We start from the raw sequence: 23,842 nt of genomic DNA, 5'->3' as shown, positions 1-23,842 counted from the left end.
AGATCTCTTTTCTCTTCAGTTCAGACTTTCCCTCTGTTCAAAGCTATACTAGTAAAATGGTGAGGTTTGCACGGTGTTTTGTCAGTTTATCCAAAGGGCAGGATGACCCCGAGTCAGGACTGGCCTGCACACGGCTTCACTTCTCAGAACACATGATTGAGAGAACTGCACTTGTGCCTGAATAATGGCTTAATGAAACCCCTAAACAGATGCATGAGCTCTACACACTGCAGTGTCAGGTTCAACATTATTTTAAAACATTACTCATTACTTTTTGCAAAAAATTTAATAAGCAACTAAGTTGAATCTCATCAACTCATCTCATCATCTGAAACCACTTCTCCAGGTGAGGGTCGAGAGAGAAACAGGTCAAGCAATCAACCCTGACTTCCCTGTCCCAGGCTGCAGATTCTATCAATTCCTGAGGAATTCCTAAATGTTCCCAAGCCAACTTAAGACATATAATCCCTCCAGTGGGTCCTGGGTCTCTGTTCAGTAATGTGTGCTGCGAGCAGAAACAGGGGAGCCACCCAAATAACCTCAACTGGCCCCTCTCGGTCTGCAGGAGCAGTGACTTTACTCTGAGGTTCTCCTGAATTGCTGAGCTTCTCACCCTATCACAGAATGTCTCTACAGAGAAACTTCATGTCCACTGCTTGTACTCCAGATGTCATTCTTCTGGTCACTACCCACAGCTCATGACCACAGGTAAGGACAGGGATGTAGGTCGATCAGTAAACCAAGAGTTTTGCCTTTAGACTCAGCTCCAAATTCACCGCCGTAGACTGGTACAGAGCTCACACAACAGCTGCCACTGCAATCCTCTTGTCAATCTCATATTTTCTCCTTCCATTACTTGTGAACAAGATCCAGAGATATTTGAACTCCTCCACTAAATGCTAAACCTCCACACCTGGAAAGAGCAATGTATTCTCTACTTAGAAAAAACCATGACCTCAGTCTTGGACATACTGATCCTCATCCTTGACCCTTCACACTCAGCAGCGAATAGTTCAAGTGCATCAAAAGAGTCACAGTCAGATGAGACAAAGAGGAAAACATCGTCTGCATAATGTAAGGATGCTACCCTTAGCCTCCCCCACTGGACACACTCACATCCTCAGCTGTGCTTTCACATCCTGTCCATGAAAAACCACAAACAGGAGTGATGAAAAGACACAGCCTTGATGGAGGCCAACACCCAGAGTGAACGAATTTGACTTAACGCCAAGTATTCTGACAGTGATCTCACTGCGTTCATAAAGGGAACAAATGTGAGTACCTCAGGATTATTTAGTGGCAGGCCGTGAAACCATCCTGGTGAACTGATCTTCTGCTTGTTGAAGTATCTCAGATATGCAGATTAAGTTTAAGGCATATCCTCTTTCTGATAATGTTTTCACAAACTTTTGTTGTACAAATGTCTCAGTGAACTTTACACTGTCGCTATCATGTGAAGCACGATATTAGCTAATGAATAAGCTGTCACTGGGCTGGACTCATGACCAATTAATGAGAGCGGAAGGTAGGTCATCAATTCAAATACTAAGTTGATGAAAGTGTTTTCTGGAACTTACTTATTTAGCAATATTTTAGTAAAACTTCATATGTTTGGGATGTTGTGAGCATATGACTGGATGACTTCACATGTGGATTATGTGACACTTCCAAAGTTGCTCACTATTGATTTAAATTGCATCAGAAATATTTTTCTCTCTTTTCTGTGTGAAAACATGAGATTAAAATATATGTAAGTAACATATAAAGAAATATAATTTTTGGTTGGAGAATTTACTCCTTTACAGTTTTTCTGTCCTGATAATTATTTATCATTGTATGATTTTGGCTGATAGCTTTATCCAAGGCAACTTGGAATATTTGACATATGATTGGTTACATTTCTTTTTATTTTTTTCCTGTTGGATCACATGCAGGTGGAGTGACATGCACAGTCACACAGTGCCGGTAGCAGGATTTGAACCCACTACCTCACAATTTGAAGTCAAGTCTTAGCCACTATACCATACTGCCTATTACAACACCATTATTGCAACACCAATTTGTTTTCTGGATAGACCATTTTGGAATAGTTTTCTCATGGCTACACTGATATGGTTTATTGGCACTATATCTTTTTCTAAGCATTGTGTCAGCACCCAGCAGGTTATACTTGAGTTTTAGGATTAGTAAAATAACACAAAAACTCTTCATATATGCATTGCTGGAAGAGGTGCTGGTGAGACCAGCAGATGGGTGCTTACCCTGTGCTCTGTGTGTGGATCCCAATGCCCCAGTGCAGCGATGGGGATGCTATGCTATTCAAATGGCTCCTTCAGATGAGATGTGAAACCAAGGTCCTCACTCTTTGTGGTCATAAAAGATCTCTGGGCAGCTTTTGAAAATAGTAGGGTGTATCCTGATGTCCTGGCTAAATTGCCCATCACAGTCCTCTCCATTCTGGGTCCCTAATCATCCACTGTCTCTAATTAGCTCTCTCATCCTTTTACCACCTAATAGCTAATGTGCGGTGAGCGTACTGGCACAACAATTCAACAATCCAGGTGGGTGCTACACATTAGTGGTGGTTGAACTGGTTGCCATCTGTCTAAGTGCAGAAAGAAAAGCACTATATAAATTACTATTTGATAATTATTAATTAATTATTATTATTGCATTTAGAGAAAGAAAATTTTATTGTTGCTTCTTGAACTTTTTTCCTGACTTTGCTTGCTGGTTTTAAACATCTTTCTTGTAAAATGTTAGTTTTGTTTTCTAATGATTATTTTGCATGCTCCCGAAAAAACTTTCATCTTCCAAGCTTTGATGAATTATTGTGTCCCTCTTGGCAAGCCAGAAACTATCCTGGCCATATACTTACATCCCACTTGTGGGGATCCCAGGCGTTGAACCAGCCAGTGAAGGTGGGTGGCTCGTGGCCTTGCTTCACCATAGTGACAGGGGTGCCCAGGTCTCTCCCAGCTGGGTGGGTCTTAAGGTATTCCATAGAGTTGTTAACTGATTCCTTCTTTTCTATGTCATTGGCATTTTTGCCAATCCATAGGAAGATCTTTGGAGAAAGAGACAAATGAAAGAAAAAGAAAGATGAGTGACTAGTTCCTTATTGAGCCTTTGTTTACACCTACATTCCTGCTGTCATTCATTTTCCATTATACTCTATTTTCTTTGACATTCCAGTGGTCAAGTAGGATACGATTATAATTTATTGCATTTTTTAAACTCCCCTTTTTTAAAAAATCACAAAATGTCAGAGCTTATTATATCAGCCTTAGGCACAAATAATAACTAACCCAGATAGGAGGCCAGTCCATCACAGGACACACTCATTTATAGAAAAGGCCATTTACAGTAGATCAGGTAATCTATGTATCTCTGGCATATGGAAAGATAAAAAAGAGTATCCAAAGAAAATATTCTTGCACATGAGCAGGAAATATCATCAATGTGAAATTTCAGTTTTTTTAAATTTTCAATAAATTTACAGATATTTCTAATATCCTGTTTTTGCTTTGTCATTGTGGGGTATTGGATTTTGTTTGATAAAGGAAAAAATTAACTTAAATAATTTTAGTAAAAAGCTGCAACATAGCAAAATGTGAAAAAGTGAAAGGATCTGAATTGTTTTTGAATCCACTGTATGTACAAGCGGTCCCATCCTATACTCAGTTAGGAGCAAAATAAAAATATAAATTGAACTGAATCATTACTGCACCCTTCTGAGGTGAAGACAAAACCACCACAGAGATCACCTGATGCTGAAACTCACCTCATCCCAGGTATCCAGCAGCATAACATCGTCTTCATCTAAATCTTCCTGTGCGAAGTCTTGTACCTCTGTCATCATGAAGCGTCCCGTCTGATTGGAGCATTCAAAGAGGCGGGGCTTGTAACTTGTTTTCTGTTCTTCAAACCTGAAGAGCAGGGAAGGCACAGTGAGAAAGGAATATTCTCAGATTCTGGACACAGCCTCCTAGTGCTTTTCCACTTGCAGGGCTGAGGCCACAGATGGGTTTTGGCAGGCCTCTAAAATGCATGTGAAATATTGTAGCTAGGTAGACAGCGTCAAATTTACTTTTCTGTGTGTTGGCATTATCAGTTGGAGGTCTGTATATGACTAAGGAGATGACCTTGAAACCATTGGGTCACTGCTTCAAGTTTTATTTTAGTAATTCACTCTCAGGCCCTGTGTGGATCACATGCCTGAATGCACTTGGGCAGGGAGCATGGCTTATTGTTTACAGTTCACTAGATCACTAATTAATTCTCACTTCATATACATATGTCTAATTTAATTTTTATATATTCAAAATTCACTCCATAATTTCAAATTAAAATTTATTCATGCAAAATTAATGTCATACAGTATATTCAAACAATTTATATCAAGTCTGACTCTTTATGTTCCAAATATATTTGACTGTTTGGCACCCCATGCTCTATGATGCAGTGTTCTTTATCTGTTGGATTAATACTTTTGTAAATTACCTGTGGTAGACATAAAGTAAGAATCTCACTGAACTATGCAGACATGAAATAAATTTGGATTCAACTCCAACACCGCCAAGCCCTCTCTACATGGAGGATGCCTACTACTTTATACACACAGCAGTCAACACGCACCACTGTATTCTCTTAGGGCTCATTTATACTTCACGCTCAGAATGCCTATGAACCCGCATCATGGCTGCCATGCATTCCCAGCATTCATTTCATGCGTCCTCGGGGCAGATCCTCAGAAATTAACGTGACGTGTGCGCGAGTTGTAGTACCAGCAAAAAGTCGGGGGGCGCAGTGTGATAAAAGTCGGAACGTGATGTCAGAGTTTCTGTTTACTATCTACATGTGACAGAAAGCCGCTTTGCGGATCCTACGAGACTGATGTGTGCGCTTTGATGTTTGATGAATGGCTCGATGTGGTGAAGCAAAATGCCAACATACAGATGCATTCGTGGTGCTTTTATATTCAAGCGTCGCATATTCCCAATCATAATGACACGATTCATTTTAAAAGTCTCACATACCATCTTTTGTGCCGTCTTTTTTTTTTTTTTTTTGCAACTTCACAACAGCAACATAATGTACAGCGCTGTATTTGAGCCACAGACAAAAATAATTAAGGACATGGTGAAAACGTGTATTTTGTGATTAAAGTGGAAATTTCGGCTTTAATCTCAAAATGGCCACTTTAACCTCGTAGTTTACTTTATCATTAAAGCAGACCGTCGTAAAACGTCATCCCAGTTTTTAATCACTATGGCAAGCAGCAATAGATCACCACACAGAACACATTAAATGTTTGATATTCCAACTCTTTGCACATTTAGAATCTTTAGATTTATACTTGATATCACTTTCATGATGAAATGCATTAAAGTGTGTTTGTTACATTTTGCAGATAAATCGTTAATTTTGTTTAAATAATGAATACTGTTAATAATTACACACATGGGGGTGACACGGTGGCGGAGCGGTAGCAATGCTGTCTCGCAGGGAGTCATGTCGCTGGTATTCCCTGCTTGGATTCCACACTGTGCTCCAGTTTCCTTCCAAACATATGCAGATTTGGGGATTTGGTGCCACTAAAATGACGCAAGTGTATGTGTGTGCTTGTATTCACCATGCAATGAGCTGAGGCCTTGTCCAAGGATTGTTTCTGCCTCGTACCCAATGCTTGCTGGAATGGACACATCCCTGGATTGATGGATTTAATCATTAAACTTTCTTTTCAGAGATATTGCGGTAAGGTGTCATCGGAATTTAATGGGTGTTCTAGGCAATTCATAACACAGAGAAGCCGAACCTGTTCTCACCGTGATAATATCTCGCACTGCCACCTGGTGGATTCCTCCAGATTTACAGTACGTAAAGTATGTGTGCAAGTATAAACACTACAACGCTTGCGTAGCAGGAGCGTCCGCTGCAGCATGTGTCGCGTCGTGTGAAGTATAAACCGGGCCTAAGAATGCCATACTAGAGGCAGTGTGGTTCCTGGTGTCGGACAGTAGGGGCATCTTTAAGTCTCTGAAATGACATGCAGTTCACCTCTGGAAATGGTGTTCTTCCATTTTGCCTTCAGAGTTGATGACTGCCAGCCAGTAAAGTTTTAGCATCGCTCTCTCTGTCATTATGAAGCTCCTGGCTATTCTGCCTGGGCTTCTGTATTCAGGTGGGAACACCCAGAACTTGGAGTTCAGTTAGGATCCTGCAACTGCAAGAAGATGACCTTCTAGAGTAGCTTCCTATTTTTTTGTGAAGAAGACGACTGACTCATTTAGTTCCCTTTTGTCATTTTCATCTGGTTTTGTTTCAGATTCTTTAATAAATGTGTGTATTAAATTGAGATTAGCTAACAGTGTTGCCACCTCTTTATCTTGTTTTGTCCAATTATATGACACTGGTCAGCCCTAATTACCTCTCTCAGTAGTCTCCTGACTATTAAATAATAACACATGGACCAAGGTATTCTGCTGACCATAATTACTCTCATAAACTGACTGCCAAGTTCTACATCATACAAATTAGCATTGTGGGTTTGTACCTTACCATCATTGAACTCCCTTACATATTATCACACATCCACATTTAAGCTTAGTATGTACCTCTTATCACTGGCGTAGGGTGCCTTGCCCCCAAGTGCCACCCAGAAGTCAGCTGGCTCCTGTCCCTCCATGACAGTCTGCTTGTCTCGCTTCGAGATGATGTCTGCAACAGTTTTGGCCATCTCACGCTCATCTCCGCTGCAGCCCTGGAGAGGCAGATGAGATGAATAAGGAACTGGACTGAAGATTACAAAAAGTTAAAACAGAGCCAGAAGGAAGAAGACATTTGATGGACAATGTGTCCAACTCTGTTTGTGATTAATTAGAATCGAAAAATTTATATTTAAAGCTACATTTACTTTGTTAGCACATCAACAAGTGTCTACTTTACTGGGTTTACGCGTGTCTGCCATGTACTGCATGTCCTGTCAGTGACAACATCATATTTGCACACAATAAAATATAAAGCAGGTGTGGGGTATCGACTGGTCACGTGTGTATGTGATTCAGAGAGAAAATGGGCAAGACAAATCAGATAAGTATCTCTAAGCATGGAATGGTGGTGAAAGCTACAGTATATGTGCTAGTAGGAGCGTACCAGGAGCAGGAAAGTGCCATAAATGTGTGGAGGATGGGCCATCAACCCAAAAAACATTCAGCCAATAAAGCTGTGGTTGTGATAAACAGACCACTGATTAAGATGGCTGCTATAGCCAAAATAAATGTATCAAGTATAATAGGTGTAGGAGTCTATGGATGGGTCAAGCTGTAAGCTCCATAGTAAGGGTTAAACTGGAGGGAGATAGAGATGTCAGAAATGGAGATAAATAAGAAAAGAGACATAAGATGACTCTTGCAGTCCCACTTTCTGGAGCTGGTTGAATTCTGTTTGCTGCTAAAACATCCAGGTTGTATGGCGTGATTGTCACGCTCATTTACTTCACTTCTGCTTCAGGCACATTGAGAATGCTAAATCTATAGTGAATGAATATAAAGTTAGTGTCTGCTTCTCTGCTTACCTTGTTAATTTATTTTGCCACCTGGAAACTACAGACTATGGTAGATGCTCTCTAATTGGGGAAGCAAAGTCACAGTAGCAGTCAACCCTGAGTGAAGTCAAACCACAGTCCTAGGTGCAGGTGCATTGTGGCTGTGGCTCCTTCCCAGTTAGGTGAGTGCAAATGAGTTGGTGTGGAGGACATACTGTATGTGTGGTTCTATGTTACAAATATTCTTAGTGTGGGAATAAAAGAAACTATGTACCAGAATGGGTGGCACAGTGGCGGTAGTGGTAGCGCTACTGCCTCGCAGTAAGGAGACCTGGGTTCGCTTCCCAGGTCCACCCTGCGTGGAGTTTGCATGTTCTCCCCGTGTCTGTGTGGGTTTCTTCCCACAGTCCAAAGACATGCAGGTTAGGTTGCATTGGCGATCCTAAATTGTTCCTAGTGTGTGGGTGGGTGTGCCCTGCGGTGGGCTGGCACCCTGCCCGGGGTTTGTTCCTGCCTTGCACCCTGTGTTGGCTGGGATTGGCTCCAGCAGACCCCCATGACCCTGTATTAGGATATATCGGGTTGGAAAATGGATGAATGTTCCAGAATGAAAGGATGTTTTATTTCTTTTAACCACTCCATTGATTCTGAGTCTCAGTGACCCCATGGACAACTGCTCATCAGATTTTATGTCAGTGATATTTGAATTTCTAATGTCACAATTCAGTAACTTCCACGATGGTGCCAATGCTTCTTGTTTCTGTCTTCTAGCTTGCATTTTAACCTTTGACTTTACTAATCAACAGACCCCTTTGGAATGATCTTTTTCTTATCTTCATATGTAATTAAAAGTTTCAGTTTTGCTGCAAATAATTCTAACATGTTTTTTCATTTGATAACCTATGGCTGAGTAATGTCTACTCATAAAATGAACCTGGAGAACCCTGGGTGCTTAAACACGAAAGCACTAACAATGCTGCACATCCGCACTCTGACACACGGAGTACTTTCAGCAAATGAATTATTCCACAAAATTGTATCAAGAAACACAAATGGACCTCCTTTATACCAATATGTTTGTATAAGGCCTCACTTGGACCGTGACAGCCCAGTTAGAAGTTTTCTTCCTTTTTAATTTTCTTGCTTTATAGTCATTCTGGTATGAGTTCAGACCAAAGTGTATATGTGTATATTTATTTATTAAATTACATGTCTGCTTATGTATTTATTTATTTAAAAAGATTATGTAAAAGGCCAAAATTCCACCTGGGGAAAAATGAAGTTCTATCTATCTATCTATCTATCTATCTATCTATCTATCTATCTATCTATCTATCTATCTATCTATCTATCTATTACATAGTGCCTTTTATCTATCTATCTATCTATCTATCTATCTATCTATCTATCTATCTATCTATCTATCTATCTATCTATTACATAGATAGATAGATAAAAGGCACTATGTAATAGATAGATAGATAGATAGATAGATAGATAGATAGATAGATAGATAGATAGATAGATAGATAAAAGGCACTATCTATCTATCTATCTATCTATCTATCTATCTATCTATCTATCTATCTATCTATCTATCTATCTATCTATCTATCTATCTATCTATCTATCTATCTATCTATCTATCTTATCTAATAGCTTTCTTTTATTTGATCATCAAATAAAGCAACAGGAATCTTTTAGCAGCGGGTCAGAAAAGGTGCCATTTAACTTAAATCGTCATACCTTGCCACACCACAGGTAGCAGATATTGTCCGTTTTGAGCAAGAAGACATCATTTGAATTGAGAGAGGAAGCTCGAGCTGGAACCTCTGTAGCTTTAGTGTTGAATTCATCTGTTCCTCTGACCTGGAAAAGCCTGATTCCACTTTCTTGAGATTTTGGTCCTGTACGGCTTGTGCCCCCCTAATAAAAACATAAAAAGTTCACAGATGAAAGGAGACCACTTTGCCCACTTGAATAATGAGCATGAACATGAACAGAATATGTTTTTAATGAATGAATTGGATTTTACAGACAGATCAGAAGATGGAAAATCATTTTGTAGTGTATATTCTGATGTCCTTTTTCTTTTATTCTTGGATGTCCTTATAACAACATACCATTTATATATATTCTTATTTTATTTACATGAAGTTGTTTTGAAGGTCACATGATTTTGATCGCTGCACCAGTGACCTAACAGAACTTACACTATAAATAAAGTGGAGGTCACTTTTATCCCTCAGTGGATACAAAAACTTTTGATCTTCAAAGCGATAGTTGTCTTTATTTCCAAGCAGACCACAGAGTTAGAATCTGTTGTGCTCTGGTTGAAATCTTTTTCAGATTCTGGCTTTCAACTTCTGTCTTGCTCTTTGATTCACATTGCTCATTTTTGCTTTGACTCCTCCTGTATTCTTGCCCTTGCTTGTCTTTTGAGCTCATTTTATCATTTCTAAATCATCTCCTTTTTGTTTTTGGTGCACACAATCCTTTGCATTAGGCATGTCACAACTGATACTGAAAACCAAGTTGTTTTTCAAAATTGTGATTGCAAATCACAAATTACAGGGAGAAAGGCCCATTATGCATCTTCTACTCATGTATAGTTACAAAAACAAGCATGAAATGCGTGGCCTGTGGTAGTGACGTGGCTCCTACTTGTAACCATTACACCAGCCCAGTACATATCAACAAATATGCTGCATGTAGCCTTCACTCACTTTTCCTTGCTGCACACATTCTGCTCCTCAGTAGACACTGACACACTGAATATGTCATCTGCAGTTTTTGTTCATAATCCTGAATTTTCTACCATAACAACTAAACTAAGGGTAACGCAGCGAAAACTCATTAAAGTGATATTCCAAGCCAAATGGATGTCACATTAAATTGTATAGGTAAAAATTCTACTTGACTATGAACAAGAATCATTCCTATATACATATACAAATATACATTCTTATATACAAATCATTTTAAATGTAAACCACAGATAAATGTCTTCATAATTACATCAGCCAGGATCATTTTGAATGCTTCTAACTGCTTCATTACATTGTTTTTTTTATCATAAGATTAGTTAAAATAGTAAGCTATTGTTTAGTAAAAATAAAAATATTGCATTGTTGCATCATATTAGATGTTATTTCCACATCCAACAAGTAATGAAGACTTCTTCTGCACCCGAGTCAGCAGATCTGCCAAAGCATTGCATTTAATGTTTTTAAAATATTTATGAATTGAAATTCAGTTATTTTTCCTTTCATAAATGCCCCAATGCCCATTTCTAAACCCTCTTCACTTCTTGTTATTTTATGCAAATCAATTACTGAAAGAAAAAGAATGAATAAGAACTTAAATTAACGTGCTGCAAATAACATGTCAAAATTGTATTTGTGACAACTATACCTCATAAACAATGAGCTTCCCCTTGAAGATAGCCAGAAAGTGACGGGGCTCCTTCCCCATGGTGACTCGCACTTGGACTGGCTCGCCATTATATTTGTTGTCCAAGTTGACAGCCTGGTAAGCTGAAGCAGTGATCTCGTCTTGGGTTGCATGTCGACCCTGCATTGGGGGATAAAGAAAAATTTTTGAAAATGAGAAACAGAAGGCAGCATCCATCCATCTATCTATCTATCTATCTATCTATCTATCTATCTATCTATCTATCTATCTATCTATCTATCTATCTATCTATCTATCTATCTATCTATCTATCTATCTAGTGGTAGAAAGCATTGAACCATCCCATACTGCTACCACAATTTGTTTTACTACAACCAAAAATTTCAACACATTTATTTTTTGTATATTTAAAAGTAATATGCTACATTTTAGTGAGCCGTAATCAAATTTTTACAACAATAAACCGCAAAAAAATCCAGCCTTTTAAAAGTATTCATCCCGTTAGTCTTTAAGAATGTAATATTTTCAGCATTCCAGCATCAGCACTCGTATTTACCAAGCATTTTAGAATTACTCTTTGGAAATGCTCTAAAAGTCTGACTAAGACAAGAATTCGTCCTGTCCCAGAAAAGGATCTGAGAAGTAGTTTTGAAGCATCCTACACCCAGTCCCAGCTACTTGTAGGAGTTGGAGCTACTTGTAGGCATGTTGTAGTTTCCCTGGAAATCATGATCACTTTTTATTGTCTTCTGATACTAACACCAAGGCCTTCACCACAAAATATTATTATTATTATTAATAACTAGGGGGCTTTGCCCCCTGCTCGCTTCACTTGCCAACCAAAGTCCAGCCCCTAACAAAAGTCCTGCGCTACATGCCAGCCACCTCACGTCTCTGCCGTTCGCGTAAGTGGACTTCACTTTCACCAAACAACAAATCTTTTAATTGCAGCGGTTACGCCTCTTCATTGGGAAGAAACATTACTTTTCCTTGATGGAATTAGATGATCTACAAGTCTCCAACTTAAAGTTTAAATCCGAGCAATATATTCAATCTCTTTTCGCTGTTCCTTTATTTCACTGAGTAATAATTTCCATTTGTTTGCGCTAATGCGGTCTTTACTATCATTTTTTTGAGACTTTAGAATTTTCATACTTCCATTATCTCTAACCTGCTCTGCATGTATATCGCCCCAACGTTTTTGAATTTTTTACAACGTTCTACTTTGTCATCTACTCTTTGTCTTTTATTTTCGGCCCCAGGCGTGGTTAAATCTCTTGGCACAAAGTCTTGTCTCACGGGACGTGAAAGTATCTGTCTGAAAAAGTCACGTCATGTCCCAGAATTTTTTTATTATAATAGAGAGATAATAATAATAATAATATTTAAAGGTAGTAGGAGAAGAGGAGGAAGAAGGACAACATAATAAGGTAGGATATTGTGCTAAGCTACATGTAATTGTTGCCACATCACAACAACATCAAGAATAATACAGTCTGCATCCATAACCACCTGTGTGTTGATACTGTGATATCACTTACAAATCACATACGAAAGCTCATCCACTCCAGAGGCGATAATCTTTATGTGCGAGCTATCAACCACTCCAACAACTGTAGGAAAATGAGCAATTTGCATAAATGCAGCTTGCTTTAACATTACCTCATGTGGAGCGGCAGGGAAGTGTGTAAATCTGTGGGATACCTCATGCATTGTAAGGGTGTTTAAAGTTTGGTGCAAAATTCAAGAAATGGTTGGTTGTGACATACGCAAATCATTATTATTGCAAAGCTACGGTTTCCCAACACGTTCATTTCGGCTGACAGAGCATGGCTTCTCTGTGTAGGTGGGGTGAACATGAGAAAATAAAGATTTGTCAAGAATATTATTCCATCTCTGTCAAATCAGTATCTTTTCATAAGTTCATTGTTGTCCAACATTTTCAAAACTTTCTGCCTTTGCCAAAACCTGTGTGCTGATTTCTGCCTGAACACCATCTTCTGACGGCACCTATGAGTTAGGACAGATTATGGGCTCATCTAAATCCTGGTGAAGTGAGCAGTATTTTCCTAAATTTGGAAATTTGATAAAATACTCCTACTCACTCTGAGATTTGTGAACCATTTGTGCCAATTAATAATAATTCTTTGCATTTATATAGCGCTTTTCTCACTACTCAAAGCGCTCAGCAATTGCAGGTTAAGGGCCTTGCTGAAGGGCCCAACAGAGCAGAGTCCCTATTGGCATTTTATGGGATTCGAACCGGCAACCTTCCGATTGCAAGTGCAGATCCCTAGCCTCAGAGTCACCACTCCACCTTTTTCCTACTCTATGGGCACAGATCTTTAATGGTATGTTTGCATATGGAATATTTGCCCACTCGGTTTTACAAAATTTCTCCAGTTTGTAGATTGCATGTGCATTGATAATGTACAACAATTTTAAATTCTTTTCATTGATTTCTATGTGAATTTATGTTAGGAGTTCATTCACACAAGATGTATATTTCCTCCTTTTTAAGCCCATATACAGTAGCTGTGGCTTTGTTGTAGATGATTTAAGGCTTGTTAGAGTCAGATATGGATTTAAATTTGTTTTTAAATAGTGTATTTCTTAATTAATGTGTTGCATTGATGTAGTGGCCTTACAGTAGTCCTAGTTTCAAATCCTAGCCTAGACGCTTTCTGTGTCATGTTTGCATTCCAAAGATGTGCAGATTAGGTTAACAGGCAATAATAAATTGGCCCAGAGCGTGGGTGCACTACAATGAATATGGCATCCTCTTCAGAAGAGGATTCTGACAATGCCACCCATGACCCTATAGCGGATAAAGTAATTTCAGAGAAAGGATTGATGGATGGGTATAGCAAGCATAATCAACATTCAGAAAGTGTAAAGTCCCTGGATGGACCATCTCTTCTCATGGACATGTAGCTTATGTATAGCGGCTGCCAAGTGTAAACTTTCTAGAAAGGTTATGTTGAACAAACACTGCGATCCTGGGAGTTCATTGTCACAGGTTTTTATGAAGTCCAGAACATCAGTGATCACAACTCAGAATGTTACAAGGTGCGCACTGCATATCTATTTAAGGAAAAAAAGAAACAAGCAATTTAGTGGTTTTATTCTCACCCTCACCTGATGACCTCCTAAAAGTGATCTTATCAAGTCACTTTCATGAAAGCTGTGATTGCTGTTTTATAGGAGCTGTCTTCGTGTCATATTCTTTTTCTCTATCCTTTTCCACTTTTCCACGTTTTGACAAACATGTTCCCTTTCTTTCCTTCTATATACTGAATTTGATCCCTTTGTTTTCTTTTAATGTCTCCTGGGATGTAATATGGACTAGTGGTTAAGGTTTTGGACTGTAAGCCTCTAGGCTGTAGGTTTAGACCCCATCATTTGTGTTTGAACGAGTCACCTTTCCAGCCAGGACATTACAGAAAATGCTCTTCTAGATTGGTAGACTTTGCATAAAATCACCCTTTACATACATAAACAAAAACATACACAAATACATGGTCCTGACAGGCCAACTCAGAGTCACCAGTTAACATAATACAAATGTGTTTGGGATGTTGGAATGGACAATAAAGTGCAAACTCCATCCAGGCAGTGATCAGACCAAGATTCAGATACAGACTGCTGGAGCTGTAAGGCAGTAGCACTAACCACAATGTCACTAGCTATGAACCATGCTTTTTGTGGTTCAGCATCTTTGGGAGACAGTTACCTGGGGCATGAAGCAAAAGACAATTCTGTATAATGACAATTGTTAGAAGGTATGAAAAAAAAATGATATGACCCTCATCCTGTAACATCTACCACAAATATTTTGATGCTTCATCCACCCCAAACTGAGGAAATCCCTTTCTTCTCAAATCCAAGAATGCTTTAATTCTTCATCACCCTCCACCCCAAATTGCTTCCCCCCTCTTTATTGTGAAATTATGCAAGTGTCGCAGTGAAACACTATCATTGAGTTGATGGTTATTTCTGAGAAATTAGGTGCATAGGAATGGAGTTGAACAGTCTGTTCTCGTCAAAATGTTCTCATGTTCTAATTACTGTAGATTAAATTGGCCTATCTTTTCAGCCATCAGATAATCCTGAATGATGAAAATGGAAATTATTTTTTGATTATTGCAAGATAATTAGAACCCATGTACTGACAATCATCAGTCCAATGACAAACCCCCAAGTGATTTTGAAGGTTTAGTCTGTCTTTCAGAGTCAAATCAAAGTTGTGATCTTTTTACTCTGCAAATCCAGTATATATTATATTGGAGATACCCAGCTGGCCATACCTACTGTGCAAAGGGTTGAGGGACACATCCATGGGGGGCCAGCAGACCACAGAATCCTTGAGTCTTACCTGCCAGATGTATAGGATGTACTGAGGCTTGTTGACCTTCAGGTAGGTGTAAAGAATGAGGTAACAGTCACCACCATAGAACTGTCCATAAGTGTTAGGTTCAACTGGCTTCAACTCCAAATTTTCAATCCTCCACACCTGTTGGAAAAAATATTCAGATTACTAAAAATAATTAGCTGAAGGGGTAATAGAAAGGAGATACCAAATCCCAGATGAAGAAGTAGGCTGTACATTATGGTATTTACTCTGGACAGAAGCCCACAGCATGAAAAGAGAAGCACAGTGTGTAGAGTAATACTGAAATCCACAGTGTTCAGCATATTAGACGAGATCCATTGTAACACTAACATAATCTGATATAAAGTAACAGCCATTTTCCATTTTCTTAACCCGCTTGTCCAGGGCAGAGTCACAGGGCAGCTTTAGCCTGTCCCAGTAATCACTGGGTGCAAGGCGGGAATAACCCCTGGACAGGGCACCAGTCCATGGCAGGGTATTTGGTAACATTCTCATTTAATTCAGTTCAGGGTTGCAGGGGGCTGGTCCCTATGCATAAAACTGAAAATAACCTGGCGGGGGCGCCAAGTAGGATCAGCAACTCTACTCTGAGGCTGTTGTTGAACTCTTCACCATATCATAGAGTGTCAGCCCAGCGGCCCTGTGTAGAAACCTCATTTCTGCTGCTTGTACTTATAATTTCATTCATTCATTCATTACCAACAGCTTATCAGTGTTGTGCAAGTTCACACCTCACAAGAACTAGCTCAAAGTTCAGTTCACACAGATTAAAATAAATAAATTCACGTTCATAGTTCACCATTTCAATTCTGAACTACTGTAGTTCATGTTCAGTTCATTTTGTATTTTTTAAGGAGTGAGAATAAATGACCCATGAGTTTACATTTTTCAATTTTGTATGCCATATATTAGACTATTACAGTGTTCTTGAATAAAATACAATAATTATGAAGACTTTTTTATTTAAATACACTTTATTGAGTTATACCCAGCAACAAACACGTATAACCATATATACTAATATCCTCCCAGTCAAAAAAGAAATTAAATAGATGCAAGTATACAAATAAATTACTGCTCTATTTCCAACCGTGTAACACAAATGGTGACTGTGGAACCAGCTTGTAGGTGAACTAACTTATTAAACTGCCGGTCAAAATTTGTGTCATATATTGCACATCCAACAGGGAAAAATATAAAGTGGCCTCGCGCAGTATAATGTTTTCCTAAAAGTGAAAGCGGAGCTTGACCGTGTGCTTGTGTCAGTGGGGGTGCAGCTTAAGCACAAGCAGGCAGACACAGACAGGGCCTATTTGATTTTATGTTATTTTTTCTGAATACAAATAAACGCCAAAAAAATCATACACTATTTGTGTATTTGAAAAAATCCACTATTTGCGCCTGTCTGAATACCGTATTTGCATTCGTCTCCACCCCTACATTATAGGGTAAGGCAAAACGTTTAATCTGGACCTAAACCAGATCTAGAATGTCACATAAAACTGAACTAGCTCACGTTCAAGTTCTTCACTTGCAAAGATGTTACAGTAAGTTCACCATTTTTAGAAAAATGAGCTTATTCAATGAATGCGCTCAGGCCCGGCCTTAGGCATAGGCGAAGTAGGCGACCGCCTAGGGCCCCCGTGTCCGGGGGGCCCTGGATCGACGGCGGCCAGGCCCCTGGCCTGCCCCTCCCCTCGCATGTTTAACAGTTCAAACTGGCTAAATTGTAGCAGCTAACTACTCCGGGCGAAAAAGGGACGCAGGGTGATGACCTCGTAACGTTACAAGAAAACATCTCCTTGGTCTAATTTTCACGCATTTCGCAGAGCTTCCAGGGGGGCTCCGCCCCCTCAGGGGGCCCCTGGACCCCCCTTTCGCCTAGGGCCCCATAATACCTAAGACCAGGCCTGACGCGCTCTTTTGAACAAGTTCATGCACAACACTGCAGCTCATGACCATAGACGAGGACAGGGATGTAGATTGACCAGAAAACTGAGGGTCTCTAGATTCAGCTTTCACTTCAGCACCACCTGCTGGTACAGCACCTGCTGAACAGCTGCTGCCACAACAATCTCCTTGTTGATCTCACGTTCCCTTTTTCTGTCACTCATGAACAAAATCCTGAGCTACTTGAATTCCTCTACTAATGGTATTTGTTCCTCCCTTCACCTGGTGAGCACAATCCACTCTTTTCAAGAGATAACTGTGACCTCAAACCAGGGGTGTCACTAGAATTGGTGTCACCCAGTGTAGTAACCAAGGCCGGATTGACACCCCCACAGGCCCTGAGTGCATACAGTTCCTTAACAGAGAGTTGATCATACTTTATACAATGCAGTGCATGGATTCCTGGCCGTTTAATGCATCGTGGTAATCTCCTAACATTAATGGAGACTCAACCACTGCATCACACAGGGAGGGGGAGATGTCCCCCTTAGTGATTTCAGCCCATGGAGAATCGACTGTTTCTAAAACACTATACAAAAATTTTATAAACAGTTTGGGGTCACCTGCTGTGATCCCAGTGATGCCACTGCCTCAGACTTGGAGGAGCTCATCGTCATACACTTCACACTTGGCAGCAAATCGCTCAAGTGCACGCTGAAGGTCACAGCCAGATATGGCAAAGAGAACAACATCATCTTCATAGAGTAACTATGCTACCCCTAGCATCTCCAACTGGACACCCTCTCATCCTTGGTTACAATCTTGATGTCCTGTCCATGCAAACCACAATCAGGAGTGGTGACTGGACGCAGCCTTGATGGAGCCTGACACACAGCCTTGTGATCAATCGATATATCTGTCCTTTTATGCAGCAAATTTCATTTCTGTGTGTTTTAAATTCAGTTTAAGATTGAGGTGATAGACACACTACATTTGGTAATACATGTAAGATGTGCGGTTATCTTGGTGTTACATGCCCTTCCTCTCAATCTTTCATAGCATAACTCCCATTCTGCTCATAAGGTCTGCTAAGTTATTTATTTACAGGAGTCCTTTTAACAGTAAAAAAAAAAAAGTAAAAGATTTAGCCATTTAGTATCAGTTCATTTTTTAAAAGTGATCAGAAGTGTGGAAATTATAGGTTTATAGGGTCGTTATTGTCACAGCAAAATTCTTACTTGCATGAGATAATAAGAAACATTTGTAGATTTTATAATCAATGAAACCCACACAGTGTAGTAAAAAAGCAAGCAGGCCTCATTATCTCATGTTCTTACCAAGGCCTACAAGTGGATAGACATAAGATCAATTTACAACTTTCAAAAACGCAAAGTTGTACAAAAATCATTAGATTTTTTTAATATATAAAATTTTGTATCTTGGGTGGCATGGTGGCGCAGTGGGTAGCGCTGCTGCCTCGCAGTTAGGAGACCTAGGTTTCCTTCCCGGGTCCTCCCTGCGTGGAGTTTGCATGTTCTCCTAGTGTCTGCATGGGTTTCCTCCGGGTGCTTCGGTTTCCTCCCACAATCCAAAGACATGCAGGTTAGGTGCATTGGCGATTCTAAATTGTCCCTAGTGTGTGCTTGGTGTGTGTGTGCGCCCTGCAGTGGGCTGGGGCCCTGCCCGGGGTTTGTTTCCTGCCTTGCACCCTGTGTTGGCTGGGATTGGCTCCAGCAGACCCCCGTGACCCTGTAGTTAGGATATAGCGGGCTGGATAATGGATGGATGGATGGATTTTGTATCATAGTTGTGAAGTGTATTAAACTCTTAAAAGTGAATGTGTCATCACGACTTTGGAAATCTTCCAGAAAAAATTATTTTGCTTAATAAAACTCTGAAAGTGATTTCTGATTCATGGGTTTAACATTCGGACAAAGTCCTAAGATCTAATGGCTCACCTCAACTTTTCCTGTGGCATCATCTACCATCCTCTGCTGGGCAGCGATTTCAGGTCTGGCGTGCAGCTCCATGACATCAAACTTGACCTGGTCCACCTTAGCTGTCAGGATACAAGTATAAGATAACTGAGGATGGGCAGCATGGTGACACAGCTTCAGAGGGCTACATTTAAATATCAGCTTGAATGCTTGTGCTTTCACATAATTATTAATGTTAAATACAAAGTAAGAAAAAGGTGACTAAATTAACTAGCCTGGCATTGAAGGCTGATTGACACTTCTGTTAATTTTCTGACCCCATATTCTCCAAGATTGTACAGAACCCGATCTCCTACATCTGGACGTTATGTCAATCCATCGTAGGACAGACTCTTCTGTCTAATTTAGAACTAATTTAGAGTTTGACAGTCAAGTTAACCTGCATGCTTTTTTGCATGTGGGAAAAAACTGAAGTGCCTAAAAAAACCTCATGTTGACTATAGCAGAACATGCAAAATCCACAAAGAGGAGCACGAGGACAGGATTCAAATGAATTATGTAAACTCAAACACTTACTAAATTAGTAACCAGCCTAGCATTTGTCATCTAAAACAGTAAAGCCGCTCCAAAGACGTGCTGGTTAATATTATTACTTTTGTATTTTTGTGATGTCAGCTCAGACTGTGTTTCAGATCCAGCAACAGACAGGCTTTTATTCTCATTTTTGTAGCCCTGAGCTTAGCTCGTCTGTTAATTTGCTGCTTCCTGGTGAGTGTCAAATGACCATACTTATGAGCTTCTAGCAATTATGGTGCTGTCTCCTTTTGTAGCATTGATATATTGCATTGAAAGTGACAAACCGATTCCTGGTATGTGAATGGCAGTGGATTGGGGCGCACTATTTAGAGAATGCAAGTAAGCCGAGGTCAGTATTGACATAGCCTGTGCTCAGTGAAGCACGCTATACAAAAATAAATAGCATTGAAATGAATTACACTAACAAAGCACAGTTAACCATGGCTGCTCTAAGGCCAGGTTTATACTTCACGTGACGTGATGCATGTTCCAGCGGACGCTTCTGCTACGCAAGCGTTTTACTGTTTATATTTGCACACACACTTTACATAAATCTGGAAGAATCCACCAGGTGGCAGTACAAGATATCATCATGGTAAGCACAGGTTTGGCTTCACTGTGTTGTGAATTGCCTGGAACACCCATTAAATTTCGATGACACCTTACCGCAATATTTCTGAAAAGGATGTTTAATGATTAAATCCATCAGTCCAGGGATGTGTCCATTCCAGCAAGCATTGGGCACGAGGCAGAAATAATCCCTAGATGGGGCATCATCTCATCGCAAGTTGAATACAAGCACTCACATACACATTGGCATCATTTTACTGTCACCAAATCTGCATTTCTTTGGAAGGAAATTGGAGCACACTGTGGAAACCCAGCAGGAAAACACGCAAACTCCAGGCAGGGAATATCAGTGACGTGACTCCCTGCGAGACAGCAGTGCTACCGCTCTGCCACCGTGTCACCCCCATGTGTGTAATTATTAACAAACAGCATTCATTATTTAAACGAAATTAACGATTTATCTGAAAAATGTAACATATATACTTTACTGAATTTCATTATGAAAGTGATATAAATCTAGGCATTCTACATGTGCAGAGAGTTGGAATATCACATGTTTAATGTGTTCTGTGTGGCGATCTATTGCTGTTTGCCGCTACTGTCAGGTCAGGAGGAAGCCCCAGAAAAAAAAGACGGCACAGAAGACGGTATGTGAGACTTTTAAAATGTATCGTGTCATTACAATCGGGAATATGTGACTCTTGAATATAAAAGCACCACGAATGCACCTGTACGTCGGCATTTTGCTTCATTATATTGAACCATTCATCAAACATCGAAGCACGCACATCGATCCCGTAGGATCCTCAAAGCAGCTTTCTGTCACATGTAGATAGTAATCAGAGACTCTGACGTCACATTCCAACTTTTATCGCACTGCACCCCCCGACTTTTTGCTGGTACTGCAACTTGCACACACGTCGCTTTAATTTCTGAGGACCTGCTCAGAGGAAGCATTAAATGAACGCTGGGAACACGTGGCAGCCATGATGCGGGCGTGTACACGTTCTGAGCGTGTAGTATAAACGAGCCCTTACTATACTCTACGTATGCCATCTGTGAATTGTGGATAGCGGTCTCTCCACTGGGCAAGTTAGAATGTCCTCTCTCTCTTAAAACGCCACTGCCCATTTCCTAGGTTATGTTCTGCAGGTACAAGCCTTGCTGCCTCATAAAACCTCCTTCAAAATGAGCAAGAGAGCTTCTTGAACTAAGCTCTGAGACAGATAAGACTTTACCGATCTTGCCCAAAGAGTGGGTCTTTCCAATGCCCTGAGTTTGCCCCTTCTCCTTCCAGGACTTGAAAATCTGCTTAAACACAGACGACTCGGCACCTTCATTCATCATCTCCACATTGGTAGTAGAAGGGTAATTCTTGGCTTTGATAAACCCCTAGAAGAAAGTAAGGAGAAAAAACAATGTGAACAATGGCACAACAACTGTACAGGTTTAACTTTGTGTATCAGATGTTATCCCTGATTCCCTGTAGTCATTAAGATGACACGTCTGAACATTTCCTGGCAGAGTTTAATTGTTAGAACAAGGAAGAAGTAGCACTGCCTGAGTAGAGTGGCTATAAGCCAGAACATTTTATGAAAGTCTCTTTTCTTCTTTGCATAAGCACTATTAAAGTACAAAAGGGATTGGCAGTCCTGATGACATTCACTCCATGTGAACTTTTAATCCCTGCATAATAACCTGACTTAAAATGATAGGGTAATTCAATTAATTTTGGATCAGGTGTTTGTAGCCTGCACTGTGCTAAGTGCTGACATAAATAAGAATGAGACCAAGGTCTTGAGCTGGAAACCGATCTGCAGAGAATGGCACAGGCACACCTAGAAAACACCTCAGTCAACCAGTGAGTGATTATTTAATGTAGTGCCTTTCACCGATTGTATCACAAGGCGCTTTACAAGACATACAGGAAACAAGAAGATAACAAAGTAAAATAAAATATACTGTAGCCCAGGGGTGGCCAACTCCAATCCTAGAGAGCCACAGTGACTACAAGTTTTCAACTATTTTCTTAATTAGTGACTAGCTTTTGCTACTAATTAACTTCTTTTCATTTATTTGCTATTTAAGACTCAGACCCTTTAAATCAGGATTGAGCAACGGCAGTTCTGGAGGGTCGCAGTGGCTTTGGGTTTTTCTTCCAACGCAAATGCTTCATGAGAAATCATTCATTGCTGATGAAGCACTTATTGCTCAAGTGACATTTTTCTGCTTCATTTTAGTTGTCTCACTTGTTAAGATTTTAAACCCTTAACTGCTTATTATAGCCTTAAACAGCTGTATTAATTGTTTTAATTGCTCCTTATGCAGAATAAGATGCAAATGACAAAGGAACCAGCAGTTCTACATCTAGCTTGTTTCCATTTCCACCTGTGTATATTTATTATTCACTATTTGGTTTAATTAAGTACTCAGAAGAAAACTGAAGAGAAGCGAAGAACTAAAAATTACTCATCCATTTTAGGCTTCAAATCACTTGGATGATAAAGCAGAACGGCGGTGCGCATGGTCGGAGCGGCTCTCCTTTTCAGTGCCCTTTTAATCTCATTGTACATGTGTATAGTGACAATAAAAGGCATTCTATTCTAAATATCATTAGAAAAGAAAAAAAATCTATGATTTAAGAATGAACTGATATGGTAGAGTGAAAACACTAATCCATCCATTATCCAACCTGCTATATCCTAACTACAGGGTCACAGGGGTCTGCTGGAGACAATTCTAGTCAACATAGAGCGCAAGGCAGGAAACAAACCCCGGGCAGGGCGCCAGCCCACCGCAGGGTGCGCACACACACACACCACACACTAGGGCCAATTTAGAATCGCCAATGCACCTAACTTGCATGTCTTTGGACTGTGGGAGGAAACCAGAGTACCGGAGGAAACCCACGCAGACACGGGGAGAACATGCAAACTCCACGCAGGGAGGACTCTGTAAGCGCTACCCACTGCGCCACTGTGCCACACGAAAACACTAATAACTAATGAAATTAAATAAGATGTGTTTTTGGTGAGGATTGGCTTCTAATGAAGCAAGTGGGTTGGAACAAAAACCGGCAGCCACTGTCGCCTCCAGTATCAGAGTTGGCCACCCCTGCTTTAGCTGAATAAATATTCTGATATCCAATAGTGTAGAATGGTGGCTGAAAGTGATTTTTATGTTACATAACATATTAGATATATTTTTATATGGCTGTGCTACCTGTATAAGATGGGTTGAAATCTAAATAAATAACATGGACCTCAGCGTTAACGTTTGCAGTGCATCATCTATTAAAATGTATGTGTTTTGTAATTCATACATTAATAAAATAAATCGCGTTTGTAATTTATAGTAATCAAATTCATTACTACAAATGTTTGTCATGAGCCATTTGTTTGAATGACATAGGTCTCTGTTATATACCTTTTGGTATGGGATTTGTAAAAGCATTGTTAATGTTTGTGATGTGATCTGTTGGAAAGACAGAGACATAGCCACTGGATGGACACACAG

General features: G+C 39.9%; 1 protein-coding gene across 1 annotated transcript in view; it reads right to left on the bottom strand.

Moving 5' to 3' along the window:
• The window catches only part of vill (villin-like), a 123,854-nt gene that overhangs the window by 6,380 nt on the left and 93,632 nt on the right, over nucleotides 1–23,842 (bottom strand). Inside the window, exons 10-17 of the mRNA XM_028804203.2 lie at nucleotides 21,565–21,718; nucleotides 19,202–19,302; nucleotides 15,336–15,473; nucleotides 10,961–11,119; nucleotides 9,293–9,472; nucleotides 6,618–6,763; nucleotides 3,785–3,929; nucleotides 2,879–3,067 (exon numbers count right to left, since the gene is read on the bottom strand). Of these exons, the coding sequence (XP_028660036.1) occupies nucleotides 2,879–3,067; nucleotides 3,785–3,929; nucleotides 6,618–6,763; nucleotides 9,293–9,472; nucleotides 10,961–11,119; nucleotides 15,336–15,473; nucleotides 19,202–19,302; nucleotides 21,565–21,718 (1,212 nt within the window). The remainder of the gene's footprint in view (nucleotides 1–2,878; nucleotides 3,068–3,784; nucleotides 3,930–6,617; nucleotides 6,764–9,292; nucleotides 9,473–10,960; nucleotides 11,120–15,335; nucleotides 15,474–19,201; nucleotides 19,303–21,564; nucleotides 21,719–23,842) is intronic.

This window comes from Erpetoichthys calabaricus, chromosome 6 (genome assembly GCF_900747795.2).
Source record: "Erpetoichthys calabaricus chromosome 6, fErpCal1.3, whole genome shotgun sequence".
NCBI lineage: Eukaryota > Metazoa > Chordata > Cladistia > Polypteriformes > Polypteridae > Erpetoichthys > Erpetoichthys calabaricus.
This window is presented reverse-complemented; position numbering and strand designations above follow the sequence as displayed.